This window comes from Sesamum indicum, linkage group LG2 (assembly GCF_000512975.1).
Source record: "Sesamum indicum cultivar Zhongzhi No. 13 linkage group LG2, S_indicum_v1.0, whole genome shotgun sequence".
In the NCBI taxonomy this organism is placed as follows: domain Eukaryota; kingdom Viridiplantae; phylum Streptophyta; class Magnoliopsida; order Lamiales; family Pedaliaceae; genus Sesamum; species Sesamum indicum.
In genome coordinates this window covers 11,341,517-11,353,882 of record NC_026146.1, presented here as the reverse complement: position 1 = coordinate 11,353,882, position 12,366 = coordinate 11,341,517, and the positions used below count along the sequence as shown (strand labels likewise).

The following is a 12,366-nucleotide window of genomic DNA, read 5'->3' as shown; positions in this document are numbered from 1 at the left end:
AAGAGTGTTTTCTTGATATTTGTGGATGCATGATGATGATGATGGATAGTGTTTTGCCATATGAATGTCCACTTTGAATAATCGGAATGTGTGGATTTCTTCAGACAATGTGCTGATGTTTGATTCAGAATCCCACTAATTAGGAACTTTGTGGTTAATGTTGTCAAGAAAACCTCTAAGGTGGTTAAGGCATAGAGTCTCAATTGCTTCCAAAGAAAAATCAACTATTCCTTATACTATACATTATATAATAAAATTAATTTCATAGAGTGTTAGTATAATTCACTTTATAATTAATTAAATACTACAAAACTCCAATTTTTCCAATAAAAAAATATGAGATTAAAAAGGATTTACGTATTTCATTGGGAGACCGGCACAAGAAAATGTTTCATATAAATGCACATAAAGATGTAACTACTTTACTTGAGTAAGTCCTTCTGCCCGATTCAATCTTTATATTCTTACGTCTATTTACTTTTAATATATTTGATGCGAGGAAAAAGTTGAGTTTGATAAATAATGTATAATGTTTTAGGCTTTTGTAAGTTTCTAATGAGAGAATTTGTAAAGTAACTTTAAGGTGAATTTGTAAATAAACGACTCTATTTTTAAAAAAATAAAATTTTATTAATATTTAAAAAAATACAGTCCGTGACGACTAAAAATTCTTTAAAATTTATTTTATATGCATGACATATATATATATATATATATGTTGATGATGTGAGTGATTGGTATTAATTCTTGAGCATAAATTCCTCTAAATCTTGAGGGGAGATTGAAGGGGTCTGTTTCAGCTTAATACTATATATGCTTACATCAACACAAAATGCCTCTAGATTGGGTACAGAAACAAAGGAATTAATGATGGCAAAGCAGCACAAATATATACATAAAGAGCTTTTTAGGCCAAAATTCTTCTCTTTTCCCACTTAACAAATTCAGATTCCAACTTCCCTTCACAACAAATTGTGCTGCTTGTTGGGGGGAATTAAAAGATAGTGACAAAGAAAATCAAACGCTTCCACACGTTTTAATTGCTCTTTAAACTTTAGTATGGGTCCTTTGTATCTCTCCGGATATGCTCGGAGTACTCTGTAAATATTATTATATGAATGAAAACTTACATTTCACCAAAAAAAAACAAAGGAAATCAAAAGCTAATTTTAATATTTTCATTAATTATATATATGTAGTGATGATACTGTTTATATTGTTGCAATAAAAAATTTCATGATTTTAGTAATTACTATTATTTTGTAAGAATTGTTTTTAACATGAATTAGTGACCAAAAACGTGTATTAAGTTGTCACTAAATACAATTTGTGACTCATGTGTAGCAACAATCCAGTGACAACAAATAATAGTTGTCAACTATAAATGTGTCACTGAAGATGATGTATTAAGGTTAGAAAAGGATCGAGTGGTGATGGTTGGATTGGGCCGGATTTGAGTTGGATTTAAACGAATTGGGTCCAAATAATTAGAAATTAATAGACCCGTAATGGGTCTAATCTTACTTGTGAAGGTATTAAAATTGATGTACTTTATAAATTTGTGATAGTTCTAAAATTATCCCACATTTATTTTATTGATATAATATAATATTATTTGTGAAAATCAAATTTGTGCATGCACACATATATGCAAAAGAGAAAGAAAATGAGATGCAAACAATAACGATGGTATAGAAGTTTTGTGATAATTCTGCAATGATAATAATAATAATAGTGATGTGTGTCTAAATTTGAAACACTTATTGAGGTCAAATTTGAATATGGAAATATCCTAATATGTTTAGTTAAGTCTGAAGTCTAAGAACTTAATTTGTTAGGCAGAAATGGTAAGAATCACACTGGAACAACTTCAGATATAATTTTTCAGTGTTTAAATTAGCAAGATCATAAAAGAGGGATAGTAAAGTTTCATAAGAAAATCGTAGACATCAAAAATTGCACCCAAAGCATCAGGGACTAATATTTATAGATTTCTTGGATTGTATGATTTCACAGAATGTACATATTTAAAAGTAAATGAGTGGCCATCATGAACCCATATATATTCGGATTCACGTGGGCTAGTCCAGGGTCATACGAAGGCATGGATCTTAGGCTATTTTGGGATTAAGACAATCGTTGGGGGCATTGTATAAATTTTCAAGACCTTAAGGTAGTCCTATATTAAATAATACGAGATAATCATTTTTCTAGAGATTTCTTTTAGATGCAATTATGCACTTGATGTGAGAAGAGGACGAAGATAATAATCATTGAGGTATCGTGATATTTCAGTATATCCAATGAAAAAATTGCCCCGAGGATTATCCGAAAGTTTAAATCTTTTATCATTAAGAAAATTGGGCTAATTCATAAGATAGTCACGGCTAAAAGTAACCCCTAATAAATAAATTTCAACAAATAGAAACTTACTACAAAAGCTATAAAAAAAAAATAAAAAAATCTATCCGTTGTGTTGGGCACGTTGCGATGGCCAATATCAACCCCAATTAGCAACGGAATTTGAGATGGGCTTGTGATGAGATATTTATCTCTGTCTCTCTTCCAAATATTTGCTCCCTCATGGATCGAAGCATGAACACCATGCCGATGCCATCTTCTAGCCCTACCCGTACTACTCCCACCCCCATGACATCTTCTACTCAGATGCCTACCCCTAACCCCACCTCCAACCCCGCAACTTTTTCTATCCCCATCAGTCGGGAGCAGATAATGATTTATACTCGATTGATGAGGATCAGGATAACGTGCATTAGATTAAGAATTATGTATTTTTTTAATTTTAAAATAAAATAGTACTAAATTTTGTTCTTCTTTTTATTATTAATGCATTTTAGTTTAGTTTATTCATTTTTTTTTATTTTAATTGCATTTCATTTCAATTTTTAAATTCAAATTAAAACACAATTTAATTTAAAAATATCAAGAAAATTTAAAATCTTAAAAACATCACAAAATTTAGCAACGATTTTGATAGTGACATTGCAAAATATGATCGTCAGAAAAATGATCGAATTGGTGTCGTAAACTTTAGTGGCGATCGATGTCACAAAATTTTGAGATGATCGATGTCAGAAAAACGATATCAAAAACTACATCACAAAATTTCAATGATCCACCTAACCTCATTAACCCGTCCCAAAAATAGCAATCGTTATCCATCCCAATTTACTATATAAACATCACGTCAGAATGACGACCTTCGCGACGGTTTCTGTTTTTCCACCACAAAAATGGTATCAGCGACAGAATTTTAATAATTTTCATTGCAAAAAAGACAGTCTTTTTGTGGTGTATTTTTAAGCGACAACTATTTATTAAGTTAGAAAATGTAAAAAAAAAAAAATCAAACTATTTGAATTATTATAATTTAGATATATATATTTATTTTAGCAACAATTATTTATTAGATCGTATGTTTGATATAAAGTTATTTGATGCAATGAATTGTACAATTGTTTACTTGTTTTTTTAAAAGATAAATTACAACGATCTCCTTTTAGGTTTGGTATAATCATAAATACCTACTCATTGTTTGAAAAATTATCAATACCCCCCTAATTTTAACAGCTATCTAACAATTAGCCCAATCCATTAAATTTTTTCATCCATTTTTGTGGTAAACTGACCAAAATGTCCTTATGAATTAAGAATTATAATTTACTTATTCTTTAAAATTTTCTAATTTTTTTATGGATTAAGTGGATAATTGTTTTATAATTTTTAAAAAAATTTCATCCATCTCGTTCGAATGTTTTACAAATTTTTATTTTTTTTAAAAAATAAAAAAAAATAGAGCAAATACAAAGTCGACAATTTCATACCTCTATCCAAAGATTACATAATTTTATAAAATATCAAAATAGTATTTGTAATTTTTCAAATAATGATCAAAGTATTCGTCATTATGTCAAACCTCAGGGGAGAACGTCTTAGTTTACCCACTTTTTAATGACCTAACCACTCTCCAAATTTAATTGCCTACTTGAATAATGAAAACCGTGAAACTGAAATTCAATTAGCCAAAAACATCAACAACGATAATCATATTTCTAGTACATATATATGCTTATTGCTTTATTTTTTCAAACAATTACCATTTCCTTCTTATAACCAGAAAGGCTTTTGATGAGCTTCTTCCACGAAACACAACAAACGTATTATGTAATACATTTATCATGGCATCGGTTACTCTCTTTAAATTACATATCAATTATATGACAAGCGTAACATACTTGTCACGTAATTAATTTAAGCATGACCAAACTTGATCTGAGCTAAAAGTTCCCTTCCGTATGCGCTTGCAAATTAGGCCGGTTGCTGGAAATTTGGACAAAAGTAATGTGTTGCCAAGTATAAGAAGTAGAAAAAGGATAAATTTAGCAAAATTACACTTTTAGTCCCATTACGCAGAGGATTCAACAGTTTTAGTCTTTTGCTTTATGAAATTTTCAAATAATCCCAAAACTGATAAAACTCGACACATTTAGTCCCATATCAATAGGACCAAATGTATCGAGTTTTCCCAATTTTGGAACCATTTTGAATATCTCATAAAGTATAAGATTAGATGTGTCTGAGTTTTCTTGACTTTAGAACTATTTTGTAAATTCCGTAAAGTAGAGAACTAACTGAATTCCCTATATCCTATAGAACTAAAAGTATAATTTCGCCAAAAAAATTATTTTTGCGCTAGGATTACAATAAAGATTCATGTGAACTTTTAATTAATTTCTATTTTCCACATATAAATTTCCACACTATATATATACATGGCCAATATAAACTTGCAACAAAAAGTCCAATCCGACTCTGCATGCAAAGTGCTATCTAACCAAGATGGATATATATAAGAGGAAGGACACCAGAAAAGGGTAAATAACTAAACTCTTTGATGTTATATGTACTCTCAGCTCCAAAATCACATGGCCTCTGGCCATCATCAATCAGCAGGTAACAAAGAAAGATGCAACTCCCCCATTCAGATTGACCCCATGCCAACTCCCACCGTAAATGTTCATGGATATATATCAGAAACATTCAATTAGATATGCAGCTGCTCAGTTCTCTCTGACAGAACTGCTATTTCTTGTTCAAGAGAGAGAACGCAATGGAAGGAAAAGGATGGCTACTTTGGAATTCTCTGGACAAGGCTAAGCCATACATAGCCATGATTCTGTTGCAATTTGGACATGCTGCAATGAACATTATTACAAAGGTGTCTCTTAACAGAGGAATGAGCCACTATGTGCTGGTTGTCTACAGACATGCCTTTGCCACAGCAGCTATTGCTCCCTTCGCTTTAATACTCGAAAGGTGTAAATTAATGTAAATATTAAATTTTGTGGAGTTTCTCTCTCTATATATTTTCTCTTACTGCTTAATTTGTTTTTTTCTTTTCTTTTTTACTACAGGAAAGCGAGGCCGAATATTACATGTACAATATTCATGCAGTTGTTTGTATTGGCACTTCTTGGGTAAGTGTAGTTCGCGCAGCATAGGCCTGATGCACCATGACATATATATGCGTATGTATGCCACATTCAGGATATCTCGACTAATCATCTAGAATAGGGTTTCTGCAAGGCTACACTCGCTTTGAAGTTATAGATTACGTAATAAAAACTCCAACTTTAAACATAGAGTTTCAAATCCATCCAAATGTCGCAGGGAGCAAAATGATCCGAGTTAAGTGTGTTAAATGTTGGGATTTTGACAGGCCTGTAATTGATCAGAACTTGTACTATGCTGGACTTAAGTTCACTTCCCCAACGTTCGCAATTGCCATGGCCAACATGCTCCCTGCTTTGACTTTTCTTATGGCAGTCATATGCAGGTATACATGCACAACTATACGTCTAATGCCTTCAAAGAAACTTTTTCAACGTAATTAATCCTTCCAAGATCACTGGATGAAGAGAGAGGTGGTGTAATTGTGATTGCAGGATGGAGAAGGTGGATATGAAGAAAGTGAGATGCCAAGCAAAGGTAGTGGGAACGATACTAACCGTGGGTGGAGCCATGCTAATGACACTGTACAAAGGACATGTGATCAACATGGTCTGGTCCAACTACATTCATCCTCAGAAATCCTATGTTCCTACAACCGTTGACTCAAACACTGACAAGGACTGGGTCAAGGGCTCTACCCTCCTCATCATTGCCACTCTTGCCTGGGCTTCTTTCTTCATCCTTCAGGTCTGTACATATATATATATATGTGTGTGTGTGTTCTGTTACATATTCAAGAAAACTCCTCTTCTGTACCTCTTTCTCATAGTTTTGATTGTATGAATCAGGCAATCACACTGAGAAAATACACAGCCCAGCTTTCACTGACAGCCCTCGTGTGCTTCATGGGAACACTTCAAGCTATTGCTCTCACTTTCGTGATGGAGCATAGACCACACGCTTGGGCCATCGGCTTCGACATGAACCTCTTGGCTGCCGCCTATGCTGTAAGTTCATTTCTCCAAACAGAAACTCTTACATGCATCAAGTCTGAAAATATCAAATAAGATGTCAGGAAAATTGCAATTTCACTCCTATAATATAGGGTGTGATATTTTTTGTCCTACACGAATTAATGCTCTATGCAGGGTATTGTTTCATCAAGCATTGCAATATATGTACAAGGACTCGTGATGCAAAAAAGAGGACCTGTTTTTGTTACCGCATTCGGTCCATTGCTGATGATCATTGTGGCTATCATGGGCTCCTTCATCTTGGCTGAAAAAATTTATGTTGGAGGGTAATTACTTTTCTAAATTCTTGTATCACTATAAAAAAAATTAATTATTCCGTACACTATAAATCACCACGGCTTAAAAATCATAGTAAATAAATAATATCTACCACGCTCACACAAAACTGAATGAAAACTTAATCTTTGACAATTGTTAATCAACATAGCTATGATTTTTCCTATAACCAAAATAATTGCCACAGTTTTTGATGTAGCAAATGTTTTAGTTTTGCTTGCAGAAACATCAGCTAATAGCCTTTGGGTAGCTGTAATTAATTAGTATTCAATATTTTTTTGGCTTTTAACCATGATAACTAACCATAGTTAAAAACCCATATTTTTCTAGTGTATCAAGCATATATTTTTGTTAAGATTACTCATCAGCCAAATTGAAAATTCTAGGGTGCTTGGAGCAATTTTGATCGTGATTGGACTTTACTCAGTTCTATGGGGCAAATACAAGGAGCTCAAAGAGAAGGAAGCAGAGGAGCCGATTCTTGAATCAGTGAAAGGTGGCTCATCAAGGGTAATCAAAATATAACTGTGGTTGAAAATATTGAAGCAGATATAGCTGAACCAGAGTTATTTTTGTAAATAATAACGAACAAAATACTCACTCCATGGAGAAGCATATACAAATGCCATTTTCTTATAATAATTGGAAAAATTGCAATTTTAGTTCCATAAGTATGGCAGTAGAAAATTTTAATCCTATATGATCCATTTTGGCAATTTTATCCTGCAATTTTAAAAGTTTCACACATTGAGGACAAAATAATCTGAAAAGTGCATCCAATTAAGCTAGTCATGTGCATGTCACATGCACTTTTCCAGCTATTTTAACAAATTTGGTCATTTTTATCCCAATTTGCAAAATTTCCCAAGAGTATTGAAGAAAGTAATCCTAGTAGAAGAATTTCTTAATGTAGATCACTTTTTGAGAAGCCACCAATCTACCCTCGAGGAGCAACTGGAAGCATAAACAATCTAATGCAGATCCTGCTTAAGTAACGAATATGCACTCCACTATTATTAAAAAAAAAAATATTAATTATAAAATTTAATATCAATACTGTTATCAATTATAATAAATATTAAGTGATAAAAAATTTTGATTTTCAATAATAATACAATTTTGAATTTTTTAATTAAAATATACTTAATTAATTACCATTGAGTATCAAGAACAACATATAAAATATAAGTCAAATCTATACTAATATAAAAGCCACTTTTCACTCACATACAACGGTTTGTAACACCACAACACCAAATTTTAGGATATCAATTATACCCTCAAATATCTACAATAATATAATTATTTATTTCTTCCAAATGGTCCATGTCATCTTTTATCCACCAATCACTACCATATTTGTCCCTCACTTTCACTCGTGTTTATCACTTGCTCAACTTTTAATCAAATAGTACTTTTTGTTTTCAAAATCTTTTATCATGTCACTCTGAATGTATGCAAGCAACTATTGTGCGACATGATCACCAGTAAATAGTACTACGAAGCTCTAGATAATGGTTCCAGCACGCTCGCATTCATATGTGGTTAATTTGCATAACAGGCACTAGAGCCGTCCATCAATTATGCAACATCAGTTCTCCCTGTAAATTCTTCAGCCTTTTCCATTTGTCACATTGCTATGGGGAAAATTGGATTGTCCAAAAGAAAAGTAAAATTCTTGAGAAAGCTGCCAAATATATAGCTACGACCAATGAGATGTTGGACAAGATAATCAATCTCGAAAGCTAGCTCAATAAAAGCATAACTCAATAAATAAGAGTTACTAGGAATCATTTTGGGGGAGGACTCTATGAAAAATCTCAAAGCTGGAACTTTGGCAACTAGACGATGGAATTAAATCACAAAAAGGACTGTCCTAACCCGACAATCTTAGTAACATCAATTGGCGTTGTCAGTTGAAAACTACAGCCCGAGTATTGAGAATGCCCAGGTGCCGAGCTAAAAATATTGTGATGAACGACCAGGATAGCAGGGGGGAAAACAACCTTGGAGGAGAACACTTACGCATTGGAGACATGAACTTAAAACCTTCCCCAGCTCAAGAAAGAAAGGATGAGGGGGGGTAAAAAAACCCTTCCCTAGCTCAAGATTAAAGCCCTCAACTGGGAGAGAGAATGGACGGCTGCCTCTAGCGCCACCACAACCGATGATTCAATTTACTTTTAAGGCACTCCAATAGTTGGTAAACGATGTTTTTGCTCAAGTAGCTTCAGCCTTAGTGAAGGAGCGAGGAGGAGCGAGCATCTGGGCTATTGGCCCAAGGATGACAGATCGAGGAAGGAGGATCCCCAAGATATGTCGTTTGAACAAGAAGAGACTAGTAGCTGAGCTAAGCCCTGGTGGCTCCTCCGCTAAGAGAGGTGAAGAGCCAAAAAGGAATCATAAGTGGAACTCTCTTTAAAGAGGCTCTCTAAGAAGAAAAAGACTACAAAGTAGATGACGAACTCACTCAGAGGAGGAACGAATTTTCCTAGAGGATGAAGAACTCTCCTAAAAGAGGAGAGACTCCCTGGAGGAGGAAGTGATAGCCCCCGAGTCTCTATTGCTTGAGTGCCCTCACCTCCGCCTTGACCACGGGGGAGGGATGGGAGGATTTAATATGGCAAGATATTTGGCGTCATACTGAAAGGAAATTCTCATCCGAAGGGTGTGAAAGATGGCTATCCCTCTGGTAAGGAGGGCTTCTTTTAGAGAAGATATGTCCGAACTTCTTTCCCTGATACTGGAGCAGCTAAAGAAAGTGATACTAGACGAGGAAGGTGAATAAATAGGAATAGGCAGGGAACCCTCTTCCAGCCTATGTGATGTTAAAGTGTGTGATGGACGATGGGATAAGTCATAGAACTCAAGGTAATTATTAATCAAGCGAGAAGCGTTGTTAAGCATGACCATTGACTAAATTCAATTTTAAGTTTAACTACTTGACGAAAAGAGAGGAAAGGCAAGCTATAGTGGATATACTGGCGGAGTACCCGATCAAGGACTCGACTGACCTATTCTACTGGTGGAGTTACTCTTCTCTTGGTCGAGTTGGCTTACTTCGCTGCACGATTTACCAAAAAGATGGAATCAAGGAAGTATTCAATTGTCAATTATCATACTTAAGAGCTAGCAAATACTACTATGACGAGTCAAACTCGAATGCTTGACCTACTAGAAATTAATAAACAATGCTATTTATCCACAGATTATAATTAAAAATTAAAAAATATATTAGCAGACACTTACATTTAAAACAACCACCCCCACCCACAGACATGTGCTAGCATAGATATCTACAGGTATCAAAATGCTGAGGGAGCAAGTTTCAGTATTTTCTCAAAATATTTCAACATGTTCTATTAGTGCCTTCAGTAAACCTTAGTCTATTGTCAGTGTTCAAGTGGCGGAAATTCTTCTTCATTGTAATAATAGGAAACATTGAAGTCTAAAACATAGAACTTACTATGCTTAACACCAATGTCTGAAGAGCAGAATGAAGGTTTATTTGTTATAAACCTGCTTAAATTCCTGGAGCTGCTTAAAGTTCATCCATGGCTTCTCCCAGATTTTTGCTCCATACATCTTCTTCTCACCACCATCAACTGCCTCCAAAGTTAGATGGTACATCTTGCCAGCCACGACCTGTTCTTTGGCCTCCAACACTCTCGCAAACTCAAGGAAAGTGTTCTGGTGGAGAAACACAAGTATAAATGTAATACTACCATCAAGCAAAAAGATTTTGCTCAATCCAAGCTCAAATTCAACAATTCCAGGTTCTTAAGAATCAGCGATCCCAATATTTTCAACTCTCGGTGATTAAGCTTTACCTTTTACACGAAAGGTTACTTAAACAACAAATCATCTGTTCCAATATCAATATCTCAGTCACGTTTAAGTTATGATCCTTCACGACATCAATCTGGGTACACAATTAAAATGAAAGGGATTGTCATGGACTTATGATATCCCTTAAATTCCCAGGCCAAAATCACGAAATCTTCTTCTGAAGCAGTTTGCAGTGCAGTTAAAGGGTTTTCCGCAATTGCGACTCCATGCAGTATAGTATGTCATTTACATGCTATTTCTAGGGCTAGGATTATGTTAGATTTTTTACTGTGATTGTGTACTTTTCTTCATATCTTCTTCTGAAACTCTATGAACATAACTTGTATGAACAAAAACACAATACTGATTTCTGATTTCTTATTTCATTCGTCTAATTGTACTTAAGTTCTAATACTTTAACAGAAAACTATACATAGTGACATCTGCGTAAAAATCCCAATCGAATCCTGACTTCAGTTGCAGCAAACACAATTTCCGTTCACCAACTATTATTTAAGGTTGACTTGCATAAAATTATCATTAATCTTCTCCATTAACCACAATTTTCAAAATTTTCAGAAGAAAAGAAGGATTTCAGGCTTTTAATGAAAATATAACATTAATAATCATCCAAGAACCACAAAAGAAAAAATAAATAAATAAAACACGATGGGAAATTTAAATTGAGCCAAAGAAACCAAAAAACAAAAAAATTAAAAACCTGATTGTTATTATGTTGTTGAACGGCAAACCGTCCGATTCTCTCGATCTCAGCGCTGTTTTTGGCCATATTGCGCAGCCCACCAAGAGTGTTCATCTCCGTCAGCCGCTCTGGCGATCCAGCCCAGAACCCAATCGCACAAATTAGAACAATCACCGCCAAAATCAAAATGAAGTAAAGGGCTTTGTTCTTCTTGTTCTTCAGTCTCATGGGACGAGTTCGTCTTTCAGTATCTCTTGTCGAATTATCGATTGATTCTACTATTTCTTTGTTGCTTTCTCTTGCTATAAATTTCTGCATCTGTTCTTGCTTTAGAGAGACTCACAAACTCTGCTTCAGCGTTGTCGCTGAGTAAGGAGTTTGCCGCAAATGGGTCGGCTTTTGTCGCTAAAAGGTCCGATACATCTAATTATTCGGTGATTGTAATGTTGGTCAGATGAGTGTTATTATTTAGTCGATGTGGCCCACCATTTGGTGACATAATCTTTTGTCTCTCAAGTATGTCCTCAACTCTACTTGTGTTATGCCAAGTCTGTCCCTGATTCATTATTAATTTTCTCCAAGATATCATTACTAGAGCTTCCGACTTGGGATGATAATACTAACCCACCTATACAGCTGGGAACTAGCTTATGATCTATTTCCTAAAAATAAACATAGCAATCCTAGCACATGACATCACACCAAACTTGGCATCTTCACACCACCTATAGTCGTCAGCACAGGATAGCCCCAGCTACCCGAAATACCTCGGTACCCTTCACGCCATGATACCTAACTGTATATTCATCTTTCTCATATCACATTTATATAACCATGAGCACACAATTTGTCATCAATCATGTCACCTCATTGTAAACCATTGAATATGCCCCACATTAGGTAAGCTATTTTCTCAGTACAGGATAGGCCCCGCTACCCGAGATAACCTCGATATCCTTCGCGCCATGGTACCTAGCTGTATATTCATCTTTCTCATATCACATTTATCATCATGAGCACACAAATCGTAAACCCCCACATTAGGTAAGCCAT

General features: G+C 34.6%; 1 protein-coding gene and 1 pseudogene across 4 annotated transcripts; one reads left to right on the top strand and one right to left on the bottom strand.

Moving 5' to 3' along the window:
* On the top strand, positions 4,805-7,439 carry LOC105155925 (annotated as a pseudogene).
* Positions 6,382-11,731, bottom strand: LOC105155815 (cysteine proteinase inhibitor). 4 transcript variants are annotated; one of them, XM_011071778.2, is made up of 5 exons: positions 11,332-11,731; positions 10,302-10,472; positions 9,797-9,846; positions 6,682-6,750; positions 6,382-6,522 (listed from the first exon to the last, which is right to left on the bottom strand). In XM_011071778.2, exons 1-3 carry the CDS (start codon positions 11,629-11,631, stop codon positions 9,814-9,816), a joined length of 504 nt encoding a protein of 167 aa, XP_011070080.1. In that variant the 5' UTR covers positions 11,632-11,731; the 3' UTR covers positions 6,382-6,522; positions 6,682-6,750; positions 9,797-9,813. The 4 variants fall into 4 exon arrangements, with proteins under 4 accessions (XP_011070080.1, XP_011070083.1, XP_011070081.1 ...); XM_011071781.2 differs by lacking the exon at positions 9,797-9,846; XM_011071779.2 differs by lacking the exons at positions 6,682-6,750; positions 9,797-9,846 and having other exon boundaries at positions 6,385-6,522; positions 10,249-10,472.